Here is an 18,758-nt window from a genome sequence, read left to right as displayed (position 1 = left end):
CTCTGCTGCTTTGACTTGCTCTGTTTAGACTTTCTTTAACTATAACCCCCAACCTTTCTGCTTGCTGATGCTGGGTTACTGGATTCCAGAGTCTACCCAGTCTTTTTCTGTTGCTATGACTTACATTCCCTGATTGCTTTGCTTGGTAATGATCCTGTCTGTTTGCCTTTAAGTTGCAATTTGATCCCTTAGAACAGCTCATGCTGACCTGTGGTCTGGCAACTAATACTCAATCTTGGCCAATGATATTGTGCTTATGTTGATATACTCAACCCTATCTGTGCCCCCGTGGACACCTTGTATGTCCCCCAGCTCTACTGGGACTCCTGGCCAGCCCAAGAATTTCTTTCTCCAAAGGGAAAACATAGGTACACAGAAGCTAAATTATTTGTTTAGGGAAATAGAGAAAGAGCTAGAAATTTAGCTGAGCCAGAATTAGAACCTTCAGATCACATGGCATCTAAAATATAGTAATCAGTAAGACTTCATTCTTAAATAAAATGTTGTTTTAATAAAATACTGCACATATATATTTTTCTTTTCAAAGATGTTATGACCAGGATGATTGGTGTGAATGGTAATATATGGCGAACTGTATAATTAGTAGCAAAAACAAGGACTCTCAAATAAATAGACTTTAACATTTTTTTAAGGGATATTCTACAAATCAACTGAGACTGAAGAACAGACAAGGAAGAGCTGACTTTTCCTCCAAGAATATGCTCTTGGTTGGCTTGGGATAGAGAAAGGAGTCATATTTACCCTTTAGGAATCAAAAGTAATATTGGAGTGACCTTTTGGAGAGAGGAATCCTTGTCTCTCCCTGCCCTCTCCTCGCCTTTTTGCCCAAGATTTCAGAACTTAACTAAACCATACAAAGCACTACCCAGAGTTGCCTTTAGGCATCTCAGCATCCGACAGGATGTGGGGCTAGTGGAAAATTCTAGGGAAAGCAGAGCTGAGCTAACAAGGAGGAAGATCTAGTGTGATAGAAGAGAAGCTGACTGTACCTGAATGCTCCGACCTAGTACAAATCTAGGTCTCTGTGGCCATTCGGAAAGCCTCGTAAATACAATGACCATAGATGTATAATAGAAAAATACAAGAAGCAGAATTACCCCACTAACTACCTATAATTAGACTTTAAGTTGGTCCCCCACTATTGAGAGTCCCTTACCTAAAGAGTCAAATATGAACAAAGCCATTTAGGCATTGTTTAACATAAATTGCATGATACGCAAGATCCTAAAAAGTCTTCCTTAATGGTCCTGCTTTCCCTATCAAATTCACTGCTCCTTTCCCTTGTCTGGGTAAGGATGGGGACAGGTAGAAAATTTTCAGTGGGGATCTCCCACCTGGGATGATGAGCTGACCCTTCCTGGAAGTCTTGCTTTTGTCTGTCTAAAAGAACAAGCAAGTCTTCAGGGAAAAATCCAGAATGACTGAACTTTTAACAGACAAGGCTTTCTCAGCTGACTCTAGCACCTCTGGCCACAAAACAGGCTGGCAGAAGATCCTAGCCATCCTCAATCGTTGGCACAGTCATTGCCTTTGAATACTGAAGACTCCACATCCTTTACAAAGACTTCTTGTCTGGCTGGCCCAGGACCCGGGCAAGGCAGTAGGGTATGAGGCTGGCAGATGCCAGGGGCACCGCTGCACTCTTGCAGAAGGACAGGACGTAGAAGATCAGCTCAATTTGGGATGGGGGTTTCAAAGAGTCAAAGAGGTGCAGGAGGATGAGAGAGACCACAATACAGCTGAGGCGGAATGGGAACCGCTTGCTAAGTGTGCCCTTGCAGCTCTCCCGATACATGCTGGAGTTGAGAGCCAGCCCCAAGCCGAAGAGAGTGCCCACATTCTTGAGGAGGCTGGCAAAGGGCGTGGTGTCAATGTGGACCCATTCTGGCCGCTCACACCATCTCCTGGCTTTCTCTAGTGTCCACAGGAGGTCTACACCCAACCCCTTTAGCAGCAGGTAAAATCCAATGGCAAAGCTGAGCAGGAAGAAGGTAATGAGAAAATATTTCTTGAGGCTGGCATTGTAGATGCTCTGGATGTGGCGGAAAGTTTCAGCGACAGCAATGCCTGAGTGGAAGAAAGAAAGACAGTGAAAAATTGGGGAAAACTCTGAACCTTCAGCTATGGGTGGGTTTGGAGCAATGGGTGACATATCATCCATCCTGCCATTGTGGCATGAAATCACAGACGCTAGAAGAGAGGGTCACCTGGTTTATTCCCGTATGTAACTCCAGTCTGTCCTCAGCCATAGACTCTTTCAAATGGAAGAGTCATGTCACATACATTCTCCTACCTCATGCATATTTCCTGTTGGGAGTTCTCATATTTCTACTTGAATGTCCACAGGTATGGAGAGCTCACTCCCATTTGGGCAGCCCATTTCATCTTTGAATGGATTCAATTTTAAAAAAATGTTTATCTTGAGACAGAGAGAGAGAGAGAGAGAGAGAGAGACAGCATGAGTGGAGGAGGAGCAGAGAGAGAGGAGGGAGAGAATCCAAAGCAGGTTCTGCACTAACAACGCAGAGCCTGACTTGGGGCTCGATCCCAGGAACCCTGAGATCATGACCTGAGCTGAAGTCAAAAGCCAGAGCTCAACCAACTGAGCCACCCAGGTAACCCTGAATGGATTTGATTATTTTAAAAGTTCTTCCTTGTGCTAAACTGAAACGTGGCCCCCTCTAATGCCATCTGTTGATCTCAGTTCTTTCCATAGGAGTTAAGTAAATCTAGAGCCTTGTGAACACATGTGAAGACAGTTCTTCTCCTCTCTAACCTAAACATTCTCAGGTCTTTCATATAACATGGCTTCTGGGCTCTTCCTCAAATATGGCACTCAGTACTCAATGCTACATTACAATTATGGCTGTCATGAAATTGTTATCTCCCTTGTACTCAACACTCTTCTTGTAATGTTACTGTTTTCTGCTCTTACCCATCTCCAGGGGGGACATTCTACAATTTCCCTAAGGTCTTATATTCCAGTACCTCCCACAAAGTAAAGAAATTCTTTCTTACACTTAACCGAAGTCTTTTCTGCCCCTTATTAATGGGATCTAAGAAAACAGAAGTATAGTTGACCTTGGGTTTGATCTAGGTGGGTCCACTTATATGCAGATTCAAAAAAATGTTTATTTATTTTTGAGAGAGACAGAGCATGAGCAGAGGAGGAGAGAGAGAGAGGGAGACACAGAATCTGAAGCAGGCTCTGAGCTGTCAGCACAGAGCCTGACACAGGGCTCGAACCCACAAACCATGAGATCATGACTTGAGCTAAGTCGGATGCTTAACTGACTGAGCCACCCAGGCACCCCCATATGCAGATTTTTAAAAATAAATACAGTATAGTAATACAAATGTATTTTCTTTTCCTGCTGATTTTCTTAGTAACATTTTCTTTTCTCTAGCTTACTTTATTATAAGAATGTGGATACAATACATATAACATATAACATACAAAATATGTGTTAGTCGACCATTTATGTTATCGGTAGGGCTTTCAGTCAACAATAGGCTATTAGTAGTTAAATTTGGGGGAGTCAAAGTTATATGTGGATTTTCGGTGTGTGCGTGTGTGTGTGTGTGTGTGTGTGTGTGTGTGTGAATGCCCCTAATGCCTGCATCATTCAAGTATCAACTGTATTAAGAACTCTGACCTTATAAGAAAACCCAACAGTGGGTTTGCAAATTAATTTACCCAAATAAAGAGCTTTTCTAGGACACTGCTAATTTGGTAGACTCCCTTAAAACTAAACTAGGGGCCAATTCCATTCAAAGACCAGTAAGAAATAAAGAATATACAAAGTAAGGAAATTTAGGGGCACCTGGGTGGCTCAGTAGGTTAAGCGTCCGACTTCAGCTCAAGTCATGATCTCATGGTTTGTGTGTTCGAGCCCCATGTGGGGCTCTGTGCTGACAGCTCAGAGCCTGGAGCCTGCTTCGGATTATGTGTCTCCCCCTCTCTGCCCCTCCCTGTTCCTCTCTCTCTCAGGAATAAATACACATGAAAACGTTTTTTTTTTTAAAGTAAGAAAATTTCATGTTAATTCAAGTGGGTAAGTTAACTTGATGTATTGCAACGTTTCTGAAGCATATTTAATTATGTAGGTCTGGGCACTCTTATAGAAATGAATAGTTTCAAGTTGCCCACCCTTGACTTTCAACCCACTGAAATGCTAACAGCATTGGTTATGCCCAGAACATGGCTGGAATGCTGGGATTTTGTCCTGGTTTGGGAGACATGGTACAGGAGGGGAGGAAGGGAGACAGCCAGAGCAGCCGATACCTGATAGAACTCCAGCGACAACCTGATGGGGAAAATGAGCAGCAAGGTAGATTCGGGACAAACAGACGTTCAGCTGCACTGCCCAGAATCCCAACCACAAAATGACGTTCAAGCACCTGCAACGGAAGAGGCAGTCATAACAGAGCCCAGATACAGATCCTTCAGCAAAAAGAACAGCTCTGGCAGGAATGGCAGACTTAGGTACAGTCAGTGGAATTTTTGTAAGTTGAAGCCCGTACTCAAAAGCTCAGAGATACTGGTGTCACGTGGTGAACCCTTACATGTGTGAATGTTAAATATTTTATGTTTGATAATTAAGCGTTTGCACAGTGGCTGTATTCTTGGGATTCCCTGTAACAGGAATGTCTTATGTTTCTCTTTCTATTTTAACCTGAACAAGGTGACTCTTTGGTTGGTACAGAAATGTTTTTTTTGTTTTTTTGTTTGTTTTTGTTTTTGTTTTTTGTTTTAAACCTGCCACTACTGCACTATCTGACCCTGAGAAGCTCCTTTACCACATTAGGCTTTGTTTCCTTATCTGTAAAATTCAGGGTTGCTCTCATCGGTCCCTTCCAACCCTGACATTCTGTGACTCTAATGTTTGCTCTCCGCAGAAATACCACAACTCTGCTCAGGACCAACCCGAGACAGGGTGGGCTAGGGGTGGGGAATGTGAGGAAGAGCAAGGGGTGTGTCAGTTACAGAGTCACCTCCTGCCCTCCACCACCCACACCCCAGTGCTGGGGGTTCTTACCGAAATCTGTAGGTTGGCTTTTTCTTTCCCCGAAACATAGAGAGGGTGGATGTGACCATCACATAGTATACACCTGCTGTACCCATGGCATGACCAGACGGACTTCCTAAAGGATAGGGAAGAGATGAATGGATGAACTAAAGGTGAAAAGTCTCCATCTGGGAGACTGTTAGGGGATGTCGTCTATCCATCCACCCACCCTTCTCCTCCTTCTTCTTATCATCTTCTAACATCCTATATATTTTACTTATGTATTATGATTTTGTATGTTGTACTTGCATGCCTACACCCAGGGCACACCACTCGAATTTTAGTTACACCAGGGCAGGAATCTTTGCCGTATTCACTGAGGTACTCCAACTTTCTGGAACACTGGCACAGAGGAGGTGCTCAATGAATAACATCTGAATGAATGAATATGCTCTGAAGTGAACAAAGGGCTTATGAGAACAAATAACTAAGGTCCACGCCCTAGTTTGGGAGTCAGGGATAGGGTCCCTGAGGAAGGGAGGCTAGAGCCAAGACTTAAGGGTGAGCAAAGGGGTTGGATATTCCACCACCTACTGAAAAAGGAAATCTATCATTCGATTTTACAATAACTGTCTGGTTGTCACTAGTAAAGTACAACCACAGTGGGGGGTTGTACAGTTAGCTCAGGAAGATAGATCTACTTGACCAGGCCTTGGGGAAGGATAGCCAGGGGCACAGGCTTCTACTGCTTTCCCTTCCCTGGACCAAGGACCATAATGCAGTTACTGTCATGAGAGTGCTTGGAGAGTGCCCTTGCCTCTCCGGACTAACGATTTATGTTCTGGAAATATTAGGTGATTTCTTTTTTTTTTTTTAATTTTTTTAATGTTTATTTATTTTTGGGAGACAGAGACAGAGCACGAGCGGGGGAGGGGCAGAGAGCGAAAGACAGAGAATCTGAAGCAGGCTCCAGGCTCTGAGCTGTCAGCACCAGCACGGAGCCCGACACAGGGCTTGAACCCATGAACCATGAGATCATGACTGGAGCCAAAGTCAGCCACTTAACTGACTGAGCCACCCAGGCGCCCCTCTTAGGCGTTTTCTAATGTAGCAGCAATATGTTATTCAGAAGGCCTTCTTGAATTGAATTAGAATGGAGTTGTACCCAATTGAAGACCATGACAAAAGCTTGAAGGAGTGGCTCTCCTCATGTCCCCTCAAAGACAGCTTCATCTACAATGAATACTGATAGGTGTCCACAGTGAGCAAGATGCACCCAGCTTCTGTCTCTACAGGGGCTGGGACTCTCACCTGGTCCAGTCTCGCAGGTGACTGGGAACTGCTTTATCAGTGGCACGGAGGTGTTGCTGTAGTAGTCGGTGTCCATGACCCACCAGTATGGACGCTGTCCAAAGAGAATCCTGTAAAAAATCAGACCCGGCGTCTGGAGTGACTGAAAGAACCCTTTTTTTGCTCAAAACCCACACCTTTGAGAAGAGAGAGTAGCTTGGGGAGAAGATTCATGCGATCCTAAACAAAACCCTGTTAGCTTTGGTTGCCTCCAAGAAGAACTGAGTGGCTGGAGAGCGGTAGTGGAGGGAGACTTTTTCTGGTACATTCTTTTTAAAAAAAAATTTTTTTTTCAACGTTTATTTATTTTTGGGACAGAGAGAGACAGAGTTTGAACAGGGGAGGGGCAGAGAGAGAGGGAGACACAGAATCGGAAACAGGCTCCAGGCTCCGGGCCATCAGCCCAGAGCCCGACGCGGGGCTCGAACTCCCGGACCGCGAGATCATGACCTGGCTGAAGTCGGACGCTTAACCGACTGCGCCACCCAGGCGCCCCTCTGGTACATTCTTTATATAACTTTTGAATTTTGAATATTTGAATGTATTATTTATTCAAACAGAAATAAATAAACCCAAGATCCGAAAAATCCATAGTAATGGAAGCTATGTGACTTAAAAAAATTTTTTTAATGTTTTTATTTATTTTTGAGACAGAGAGACAGAGCCTGAGCAGGGGAGGAGCAGAGAGAGAGGGAGACACAGAATCTGAAGCAGGCTCCAGGCTCTGAGCTGTCAGCACAGAGCCCGACGCGGGGCTCGAACTCACAGACTTGTGAGATCATGACCTGAGCCAAAGTCAGACGCCCGACTGAACCACCCAGGTGCCCCAGCTATGTGACTTTTTAAAAACCCCAGCAAGAATCTGTCTGGAAGGATGCATACATTATAGTTTGCAGCTTGGACTTGCATATCTTTCTAGGTCCCTATTCTCTTTCGTCAGGCCTCCAGGAGTCTTGGGTTTCCTCTGACATCAGAGAACGTGCCTTAGCATTCTAGGGAGAAGCACCCTCAGGAGACTTGGCCTCCTTGTTATAAGAATTGTTGTCTGTGAAGACATATATAGCTTCAAGTGCTTGCTTTGAATCCTCTCTGCTTTGGAACAGGGCATCTCACACAAACCACTTTGCCTTTAAAAGTACTAGACACGTTTTTCTTTGTGGAAACAGGTGTCAAAGGTCAGCCACTCCAGAGGTGGAATAGTGATTTTTCACCGCAATCAAAGACAGTCACTAACTCTGACCTCAGAGAAAATCTATGGTTCTTCAACCGAGATCAGATATTTGAAGTAACTCTTTAGCTGTTTACTTGTTAGGATCATGCTATTGAATAAGGGGACATTACAGACAAAACTTAGTCGATTTTTCAACAGAAGTTTCAGAACCACATCAATATGCCTTGGGCCTCTGAGCCCCATGACAACTTTTTACCCTACTTTTAAAGGACTTTTATTGTTTATGACTAAAGAATATTAGAGCTAAAAAGGTCTCAGAATTACCTGACAGTAGACGTAGACAGTTTTAAGGATGTTAAAGGTCTTAGATGGCCCAATCTCTTTATTGTCTAGATGAGGAAACAGAAGTCAAACCAGTGATGTTCTAGAGTCTGATGGTACTGGCTAACAATTGAGAAATATTTAGGATTTTTGCAAGCTTGACTGATGAGTAGGTTGAAAGTGGCCCCAATGGGAATATATATATATATATATATATATATATGTGTGTGTGTGTGTGTGTATTGTGTGTATACACACACACACAACACACACACACACACACACACACATATATATATATATATATATATACAGCAGAAATTGACAAACACTAAAATTAGGGCTTCCTCCTGCTCCCCGAGAGAGTCAATTCATCAGCACTGAACATAACATAGTTCTTAAGAGCCTGACCTCTGAAACCAGCTTGTCTGGGCTTAAATGCTGCCTCTGACATTGTCTATGTTGATCTAGTTGTGGTCACTTAACTCAGTGCCTCTGTCTCTTCATCTGTAATATAGTAGTAACCATCCCATAGAAAAGCACTTGGCACATGACCTAGTACCTACTGAATGTTCAATAAATGTTAACTAGAATTATTATTAAGTCCCAGAGATAACCTAAGTTTACAGATTATAAAACAGAAACTCAGAGAGTTGCTTTGACTTGCCCAGGACATAGAGTTGGTAGGTGGCTGAACAAGGGTTGGAGCCCAGTTCTCTGGGTTACTTCTCATTTGTCCATGCAATAGGTTTTTAAATTATCTACATGCTTCCTGATTTCATACATCATCTTTCTTCTTTCCTGCATCTATCTTTACATTACCTATTCTGCTTCAAAGTAATAAAACTGTACTTCTCTGCTTATAAGCTAGAATTTCAGACTTTTCACTAAGTCCAGCTGGCCTTCCATCCATATGAAATAGCCTTGCCTGTATCTTCAACTCATTGACAGGGTTTTCTCTGTCTTCCCTCTTTATGTAGATGATCCAAAGTCAGGAGGGGAGTAACCTGTAGCTCCCCGAATAGCATGGAGAAGGCAACTTCCGATGGACAGACATTTCCAGAGAGAATGCCAGCCTCTTCCCTTGCCGATCTCCTCTCTGTCTGGCTCTTACTCACCACTTAAAGACGAGGTTGAGCCAGTCTCCAATCACAGCTACCCAGAGGAGTTTAATGCCCACAGCTTCGCGAAGATGGAACCAGATGGGGAAGAGGACATAGAAGGCATTCCTGAGGTCTGCAATCACGGACACCAAGATGAACCAATCCTGGGAGTCCTGGTAATTCACCTGGAGGTAGTGCGTTGACTGGATCCCAAAGTCATGAAGAACATTCATTCCTTTCTCCATCCTTACTCCGTGGCCCCTCGGGCACCCTTCAGCTGAGCCCTTGCAGTTATTACAGTCTTGGTGGTGATTGCTCTGCTATCAGCCTGTGCCTTGCCCCTGTTTTTATACACCCTGTATCCAGTCTGCAGGTCAACCCAGCCCTGCTCTTTGGACTCAAAAACCACTTTTGTCTAAAATCTATTGATCAAAGGTGCATCACCAGTAGGTTGATGCAAACATGTTCGGGGTGATTTACGTAAAATAGAAAAACGGGCACACAAAAACAGCCTGATCTGCCATGTACTCGGCAGGGCCAATGATTAACTTTGGCATGCTGCTTGATAGTTCAGGGGCTGCCTTCCTGGCTCTGAAACCCAGCCAGAGACACAGGACAGAGTCTAAATCTGCCATGGTTCTTGCAAAGATCCTGATTCCCTGTCTGTAAGTGCACTTATCTGAGGACAAAGAAAAGTCTTGGTACTCTAGCTATCATGTTTTAAGAGTATCACTTTTAAAATACAGTAAATTCTATTGTACTGGGAGCCCTCACCTTCCTGGGCCTTTCTTAACGGCAGAGAGTCTATGAAGTGCCTCTGATTTGGGAGATCAAACCCTCTTCCCAGTATTGGCTCTGTATCTCTTAGGGCAGGAAAAGAATCATCTTCGAATGCACTGATTAATTCATTTAATGTCCTTCAAGTTATGACCTTTGGGGTTTTAACACATAAATTTAAACAGTAGAATGAATGTGTGCTCCTGCAAAAACAATGTGATGAATATATGGTTCTAAATAAAACCACCAGCAAATTGGTCAATGGGGACTAGGGAAAGGGCTTATTTTTTGAAAAAATGTATTTGGATATAGTTGACATGCAATGTTACATTAGTTTCAGCTGTACGACGTGGTGATTCAACATCTCTAGACGTTACACTGTGCTCACAAGTGTGGCTGTTGTCTGTCTCCACGCAATGCTATTACAACGTCAATGACTATATTCCTTATGTTGCACCTTTCATCCCTGTAACTTATTCATTCCATAACTGGAAGTCTGTATCTCCTATTCCTCTTCAATCAGTTTACCCATGTCCCTCCCTACCGTCCCCTCTGGCAACCATCAATTTGTTGTCTGTATTTTTCTGCCTGATTCTGCTTTTTGTGTCTGTTTATTCATTTGTTTTGTGTTTTAGAGTCCACCATGTATGAGTGAAATCATATGAGATTTGTCTTTCACAGTCTGACTTATTTCACTTAGCCTAACACCCTCTAGGTCCATCTGCATTGTCACCAATGACAAGATCTCATCCTTTTTTATGACTGAGTAATATTTCTGTGTGTGTGTGTGTGTGTGTGTGTGCGTGTGTACGTGTGCATGTGTGTCTTCTTTATCCATTTATCTATTGATAGATAGTTGGTTTGCTTCCATATCTTGGCTATTGTAAATAATGCTGCAATAAGCATAGGGATGTGTATGTCTTTTTTGAACTAGTGTTTTTGCTTTCTTTGGGTAAATGCTCAGTAGTGGAATTATTGGGTCATATGGTATTTCTATTTTTAATTTTTTGAGGAACCTCCATACTGTTTTCCACAGTGGCTGCATTTATTCTCATCGACAGTGCATGAGAATTCCTTCTTCATCACATCCTTGCCAAAACTTGTTATTTCTTGTTGTTGTTGTTGTTGTTGTTGTTTTAGCCATTCTGACAGGTGCAAGGTGATTTTTTAAATTAATTAATTAATTATTATATTTTTAAATTTACGCCCAAATTAGCATATAGTGCAATAATGATTTCAGGAGTAGAATCCAGTGATTCATCCCCTACATATAACACCCAGTGCTCACCCCAACAAGTATCCTCCTTAATACCCCTTGCCCATTTAGCCCATCCCCCAGCCACAACCCCTCCAGCAACCCTCAGTTTTTTCTCTATATTTAAGAGTCTCTTACGTTTTGTACCCCTCTCTGTTTTTATATTATTTTTGCCTCCTTTCCCTTCTGTTCATTTGTTTTGTATCTTAAATTCCACATAGGAGTGAAGTCATATGATATTTGCCCCTTTGAAACAGCACATGTGTATCCTTTGGATAAATATCTAGTAGTGCAATTGCTGGATCGGAGGGTAGTTCTACTTTCAATTTTTTCGAGGAACCTCCATACTGTTTTTCAGAGTGGCTGCACCAGCTTGCATTCCCACCAGCAGTGCAAAAGGGTTCCTCTTCTTCCACGTCCTCACCAGCATCTGTCATTGCCTGAATTGTAAATTTCAGCCATTCTGACTGATGTGAAGTGGGATCTCATTGTGGTTTTGATTTGTATTTCTCTGATGATGAGTGATGTTGAGCATTTTCTCATGTGTCAGTTGGCCATCTGGATGTCGTCTTTGGAGAAGTGTCTATTCATGTCTTTTGCCCATTTCTTCACCAGATTATTTGTTTTTTGGGTGTTGAGTTTGGTAAGTTCTTTATAGATTTTGGATACTAGCCCTTTATCTGATACGTCGTTTGCAAATATCTTCTCCCATCCTGTCGGTTGCCTTTTAGTTTTGCTGATTGTTTCCTTCGCTGTGCAGAAGTTTTTATCTTGACGAGTTCATTTTGCTTTTGTTTCCCTTGCCTCTGGAGACGAGCTTAGTAATAAGTTGCTGCGGGCGAGGTCAAAGAGGTTTTTGTCTGCTTTCCCCTCTAGGATTTTGATGACTTACATTTCGATCTTTCATCCATTTTGAGTTTATTTTTATGTATGCTGTAAGAAAGTGGTCCAGGTTCATTCTTCTGCCTGTTGCTGTCCAGTTTTCCCAACGCCATTTGCTGAAGAGACTGTCTTTAATCCATCGGATATTCTTTCCTGCTTTGTCAAAGATTAGTTGGCCACACTGATATCTTTTTTAAAGTATTTACTTATTAAGTCATCTCTACACCGAGTGTGGGGCTTGAACTCACAACCTCAATATCAAGAGTCAGATGCTCCTCTGACTGAGACAGCCAGGCCCCCCTGTAAAGTGATATTTTATTATGGTTTTAATCTGCATCTTCCTTAGGGGATTCTGTATTTTGAGCTTTCTTTCATTTGTAGTTGGAGATTATAAATATCTATATATTATATATATTATATATTTATTTTATTTATATTATAGATGTATAAAATAGTCACCAGGAAGTCAATACAATTTTGTTATAGTCCTGGATATAGACAAAGAATAAATAAAAATAACAAGTACCAAGTTATGAGAAACAATGCTACCTGCTCACCTGCACGAGCAGAAATCATTGTGTAGCAATGCACAGATCAAAACCTCACACACTTGGGTCACCTAAAACTCTGAATGGAGCAGGGGCTGAATCAGGTGACAGACTGACATTTTCAAGGATTAGAGCGACTGGGAATAAAGCTTTTCGAAACTTGCTTGGATTTCCCTTCAGCAAGTACATATTGCCTTGTAAGGGGTAGGTCGGGGACAAGGAAAAGAAACTCAGAGCCAATGAGTCTGTAGCAAAGGTTGACAACATTCCATGCTGGAAATGATTAAAACATCATCCAGGAGGTATGATCTGGAGTTTCATCCCCACCTCCCCTGGTCTCCCACCGAGCTCAAGCCAACTCCAACTGCCCTTGACCACATTGTCTTTGCTGGTCCAAGCAACCCTACCCTGCCACCTCCAGCCTAGAGAGCTGGTAATGGTGGTTGTGGTGACTGTGGGGGCAATGCAGTTGGGCATGTACTTGGAAGTATTGTGGAGGAGAACATTCTGCATTGTCAGGACTGTGAGGCCACAGACAGTAGGCCCCATCAGAAGAGATGGCCCCTTCCTTCTACTCAGATAAGCCTTCCTCAAAAGTATTGAGTAACTATTGTGGCGATCCCTCGAGTTTTTATGATTTGAGGTGATTCGAGGGTGAATAGAGCAGCTCCTCTGACCAAACACTCAAAGGCCACTGTCTGGGTCTACACAGGGTTGCTAGGAGCCAGAGACTCTGAGTCGAGTGGAGTTCCATCATGTGTTCAGCAGATGGGGAGCCAGTGGACAGCCTTACCTTCTGGAGGAACCACAGAGAGAATGTTCGTGCTGATAAAGAGTCAAGATGGAGCTGATACCCCCTTCTGGGCACACGGGGGAGCCTTCTGGCAGGCTGCCTGCCAGGGAGGGGGACCCTCTTGGTCAGAGCAATTGTGTACATCATAAGACCATTTGCTAGTGTTTATCTTTCCACCCTCCAGCTCCTTTCTGCTGCCTCTGGCAAATTTGTATCATGTGCAGGAAAAAATGAGGCCCCAAAAGACCTGAGCTAGAAATCTGTCAGCTAGAAAGCTGACTGAAGAGAGACATTGTAGAGTTCTCAGATCCTCAAAGGACTTGTGGATATTTGAGGTGAATATTGTGGAGAAAGCATTTGAGTTGCTAGAGATTTGGGTGAGGATCCACTCATCTGAAGACCTGTCTCCCAGAGGCAGGGTTCCATCATTTCCCCTACCTCCTGTCAGCTTCTTCAAGAAGCTTCCCAGTTTAACTAAACAAACGTTTCCTGACTCAAGCACCTTGCCTGGCTCTCTGAGGATCCAGAGTCAAATCCCCTGTGTTCTCGGGGGACCTTGACAATGTAGTGGGGCAGAGAGGTCAGGTATTCAACAGCTATGTCAGTTGGGGGATCCTTAAACCAAAGCTGAGTCCTCAGTGGATTCAGATTCCTTATTATTTTGTCCTCAGTGGAGATGACTCAAGACTTACTAAGCCTTCTGGAGAAATGACCAGCTGAGTCTGGGAAGCAATGAAAATGGAAAATTATAGAGGCCCTTTTTTGACAGGTATACTAGCCGGGCACTCCTCAGGCACTTTCTCCACAAACAGAAACTCAGAGGCTTGGAGATCTTGGTTTGGGAAGAACATGAAGGAAAGGGGCCAGAAAGTACAGTCTGGTCTGCTACTAAAAAAGCACAGCTGCTTCCAGTGTCCTGGCACCTTCTTCTCCAAGAACAAGGTTTACTCATTCACTCAAACAAGTTTATTAGCCGACAGGAAAGTAAAGAGGAAAAGGAGCCAGAATTCACCACACACCTCATTCAAAAACTGCATTTCTTACCAAGAAGAAATTCTGACTTCACTTCCAGCCAAGTCCTGTATTCTGGTCGGGGCTCCGGGCTCTGTTGAGGAAGGAGATGCCTTTACCTCGTATCACTAGCGAGGGTCTTGTCTACACACTGTAGCAGGGATGCAAAACCCAGCTTTGATCTGGAGCTTTGAGCGGGGTAGACTTCTCTGAAGGGTAATGGCCCAAACTGTACAAGATATAGCTTTATTATTTTTTTCTAATTTCTTTATTTGTTTTTTGGGTGGGTTTTTCCCCCCCTACCAAGTGATCACTGGGGGTAGGTGTTTATGGGTAGACAGTAGACACTGGCTGGATTGACTGCTGTCACCTTTTAAGCCAGTGACCCAGTTCATTTTTTACAAAAACATGTTGGGAAAAACAGGTAAAGGGAGATATGGATTAATCATTGTCAACCAGTGAAAATGGCTGACTTATCTCTGGCTTGGTGAGAAAGTTCAGCTTCAGGACCTTGAACTGTGCATCGATTGACCAGGCTGGGGGAGCATGGTTCATGTCTCAGGATGGGCTGGACATTTTGTCCACAGAAAAACACTGGAGGGCATTTGCTTCTTTGTAAACAGTTAAGAACTCCCCTCTCACTACCTTTCTCCTGCCACCCTAAGGTCTGTCTTCTACTAACATATGATGAATCATCAGAACTTTTGCAGGAATCACAGATTCCTATCTTTTGCCTGCCCCCATCTTGCTTAACCGTCCTCCCCAAAGGAGCTGTTGCTTCTTCCAGAGAATATCCTGTTTCCACAAATGGTCAACCAGCCCCCTCACCGCCGGGTGGTAGACATTTCTCCCACTCTTCTTCAACCCTTTGGCCCTGCCAGATCACGTGAACGTTCAGGACAGTTCCTGCTGTCAAAAGCAATCCTCCCCCACCAGGGGTTAAACTTTGTTGATGGTGCACACCAGAGGCAAGGGAAGTAAGCCTCCAAAACACTGGTCAGAACTTTTTGCAAAAAGCTCATCTTCCCCTTTGTTCTGGTCCGTAGCTCAGAAGCAAAGAGGGGCTGTCTGAGGAGAGACGGGAAATGTGACTCAAGCTGAGAATGCAGCCTCAAACAGCTGTCCCTCCTTGCTTCCACTCACTGGATTCTTTCAAAGAATCCAGGGGACCAAGGAAAGAAGGAGGGGAGGGAAACCAAGTCAGGTCGCAGCCAGGGCTCAGCCTGGTGGGAAGTGGAGTGAGGTGAGGGGGTGCAGGGCAGAAGGAGGGTCTTGGTTTTCCTTAGAAGATTTTCAGAAACACACTCAGGCCTCCAGCAGGCAGCCGAGGAGACTGCCCCTTCCCCTCCCCACCCCCCCCCCCCCCACCGCTACCACTAAGATTTAAAAGGAAAAGAAAAGATTACAAAGGAAGATTAAAGGGCTGTGTGACCTTGACTGAGTCACTAGAGTTGTCTGGGTTTTACTTTTGTCAACAATTAAGTAATAACACTCAGCGTTAACATTCTGAGTCTTAGGTGCTCCTTCGAAAGGGACTCCAGTGAGGCGGTGCCTGACTTTTAATAATCTAACAGAAGTAAATGATTCATTACTGCCAGAAGGAAAAGATAAATGCATTCATATCTTTTTAGTTAAAATATTTTCAAAAGTAATGTAGTCACGGGGGGCCTGGCACGCTTGGTCGGTGGAGCCTGTGACTCTTGATCTCCGGGTAGTGAGTTCAAGTCCCACACTGGGTGTAGAGATGACTTAAAAAAAAAAAAAAAGTAATGTAGTCACATAGTTTTTAGAATTTCAGAGTTCGAAGGAGTATTCAGTGAAGGCAGTTCTTACACCCACCTCTGGGCACCTTCCAGACACCAGGGCTGCCGGAGCCCAGCCGAGACCTGATGAGCACTGAGAAACTCCAGGGGATCTCCAGTGGCAGCGAGCTCCCTGCACGGATGCTGGCATCCAGCCCAGATGTAGGTTGGAGGAGGGGGCCATCCCCTCCCCTGTTCCCTCCCCCCCCTTCTTTTTCTCCCCCAGCTCCACCCGGCAGTCCTCTAATCAACTCTTTCTTAATGGCTGCAGAATTTTTATCCCAACAAAAACACCATGTTGTAAGTCAGTTATTAGGCCTTCCCTCTTCCGGAGCCTAGCCGGGGGGGAGATAATTAGGAAATCAGTAGTCTTGGACCTTCTTAACCCACACCTTACCCCCCTCTGAGAATTCCCAAATGAGGACCACAGTGCAGAGAAAGAGGAAGAGGTGAGGCCCAGAATTGTCCTGAAAATAAACAGTGAGGTTTCCCCGCCCCCCGGGCCTGGAGAGGGCCAAGGAACTATTCTGAGCTATGAAAACACAGCAGGGCTCTGCTAGGAAATAAACAGCCGTCTGTCCCGCCAACGCCTGTCTCCCTGGACACGAGTCCTGACAGGACCCGATCTCTGGCCAGCAGGCAGGAGACAGGGAGAAAGGCAGGGAGACTCTTGCGTGCCTCCCTCCTCTAGGATGAAAGGGAAAGACACTGTTTGTTTTATTTTTAGGATTTTAAAGATTTCCTTCACTTTAGAAGGTCTGAAGGAGGGTGGCACTGGGGTCATGTAAGTCCAGGGGATCTCTCCAACCTTGAATTCCGGAGAGCAGGAAGCCTGTTGCTCACTCCTCAACCCCGTGCAATGTCAGTCTCCTCTGCTCTACTGGGAAGTCACCATGACCATCTCACTGACACTTCTGACGGCCACCTTGAAACATTCACCCGCTCTGTGTTCAGTGCGACTCCAGCAAGCTCTTCTTTCCTTTCTCCTCTTCCTCCTGCCATAGCATGATGTTGGGCCCCTCTTGGACACCACCTGGATGTCCCATACATTCCCCAAATCCACGGGTTCCTTCCAGACCTGTTCCTCCTCCAGACTTTCTTGCTTTGCTTGTGTACCTCCTCTTCTCCTGCCATCCTCCAGGCACTGAGCCTGGCGACATTTGGGTCATCCTTGACGCTGCCTCATCAGGTTCTGACCATATATTTTCCACTCTTGCTGCTCCTTGTCAATCTCCCTGCCTAGACCTGTTAGCCCCTCCCTTACCTAATGATCTCCTACTCCCTTTCCCACTCCCAGCCCAAGCCATCTGATACACTACTGGTAAAAGAGCTTTCTTACAACACAATTCTTCTCACCTGTCACCTGAAAAATCTCCAGTGGCTCCCCATTGCCTCCAGAGTGAAGTTCAAATTCAAGCTGACTCACAATCAGACCCAGGTTATCTTTCTAGCCTCATATCTCCAATCTCTCCTTCATGGATCCCTTGTTCCAGTTATATATCAAATGGTTTGGATTCCCCAGAGGAACCTTGGGTTTCCTAAATTTGCACTTCCCTCTACCTGGAGTACAATTTTCCCCATCTCCAGGTGTCCAGATTTTAACCATGTTCAAGGCCAAGCTAATAAAGTCTTCTCAACCCACTGATGTGCACCCTTCCTCAGATATAAAGGATCACACTGACTGAACTCCCTTAGCACTTTACTGTTCTATCTTGGGGCACTAATCTTGTTCAAACCTTGCATTACAGTTGTTTTGCATATGTCTCAACATTTTTCCTGCTATCTTGAGCCCTGAGGACCAAGAAAACATCTCTTCCAGCCTTCAGAACTGAGCTCTACTTGTAGATCTGATATCAGTATGGTAGCCTGTGTAGGTGGCTGTGATGGTTTTTCCCATCATTGACATATGCCTTTTTGTGTTGTGACTTTGCCTCTCTTCCTATCAAGATGTGAACTTTTTATCTCCAACCTTTGAATCTGAGCTTGATCTTGTGCCTTGGCCAATGGGACCTTAGCAAATGTAATGCAAGCAGAGGCTTGAAAAGTATTCGTTCACTAGGATTTGTCCTTTTTGGGTTGCAGTTGGAACCCTGGACCACAGAGGGGAGAAGTCAAGGCTGGTCTGTGGAGACTCATTGCTGTGAGTGACCTGAAAGCCAGCCCCAGCCATCAGACATGTGAGTGAGGCCGTCTTAGACCATCCAGCACCAGTCCATCTGCTGGATATCTGCAGCCCCGTGAGTGATCCCAGGTGACTCCAGCAAAAGAACTTCCCAAATGAGCCCAGCCCTGATGGCTGACCTATGGAAAACTGAGCAAATAAAATGGTTTGTTGTTTTAAGCCATTAAGTTTCAGGGTGGTTTGTTATGCAGTAACAGAAACACCCAGCAGGTGCTCGTTAATAAACTATTAAATACTAGCTAGTATTCATTGAGCATTTACTATACGTCAAGAACTAATTTTGGAAAATTACATGGATTAATTCATTTACTCCTCATAAAAATTCTGAGGTAGATTTTATTACTGTCCCCATCTTACAGGTGAGGAAAGTGAGGTACAGAGATGTCAAATAAGTTGCCCAAGGTGTCAAAATTACCAGATCTAAACCCCAGCAATCTGGCGCCAGAAGCCACACTATAAAACCATTATACCGTGTTGCAGAATGAGGAAAACATGAACTCATGGAGTTGCTGCCTCAGAAACACCCTTCCCCA

General features: G+C 44.3%; 1 protein-coding gene and 1 long non-coding RNA gene across 3 annotated transcripts; one reads left to right on the top strand and one right to left on the bottom strand.

The window, feature by feature from the left end:
• Nucleotides 1-491: 491 nt before the first annotated feature.
• On the bottom strand, nt 492-9,468 carry G6PC1 (glucose-6-phosphatase catalytic subunit 1). 2 transcript variants are annotated; one of them, XM_043584587.1, is made up of 5 exons: nt 8,991-9,468; nt 6,342-6,451; nt 5,061-5,166; nt 4,307-4,422; nt 492-2,088 (listed from the first exon to the last, which is right to left on the bottom strand). In XM_043584587.1, the coding sequence occupies exons 1-5, from the start codon at nt 9,218-9,220 to the stop codon at nt 1,577-1,579; spliced, it is 1,074 nt and encodes a 357-aa protein (XP_043440522.1). In that variant the 5' UTR covers nt 9,221-9,468; the 3' UTR covers nt 492-1,576. The 2 variants fall into 2 exon arrangements, with proteins under 2 accessions (XP_043440522.1, XP_043440523.1); XM_043584588.1 differs by having other exon boundaries at nt 9,161-9,468.
• On the top strand, nt 9,038-18,388 carry LOC122485630. Its single transcript, XR_006297890.1, has 2 exons — nt 9,038-9,151; nt 18,126-18,388. It is a non-coding gene; the product is annotated as an uncharacterized LOC122485630 (long non-coding RNA).
• Nucleotides 18,389-18,758: the final 370 nt, after the last annotated feature.

This window comes from Prionailurus bengalensis, chromosome E1 (genome assembly GCF_016509475.1).
Source record: "Prionailurus bengalensis isolate Pbe53 chromosome E1, Fcat_Pben_1.1_paternal_pri, whole genome shotgun sequence".
Lineage (NCBI taxonomy): Eukaryota > Metazoa > Chordata > Mammalia > Carnivora > Felidae > Prionailurus > Prionailurus bengalensis.
This window is presented reverse-complemented; position numbering and strand designations above follow the sequence as displayed.

Coding starts and splice junctions, on each gene's coding strand:
- G6PC1 (XM_043584587.1), bottom strand. CDS start 9,220: ATGGAGAAAGGAATGAATGTTCTTCATGACTTTGGGATCCAGTCAACG. Junction 4,423..5,060: donor AAGCCAACCTACAGATTTCG/GTAAGAACCCCC, acceptor CTTCCGTTGCAG/GTGCTTGAACGTCATTTTGT. Junction 2,089..4,306: donor TGTCGCTGGAGTTCTATCAG/GTATCGGCTGCT, acceptor TCTTCCACTCAG/GCATTGCTGTCGCTGAAACT.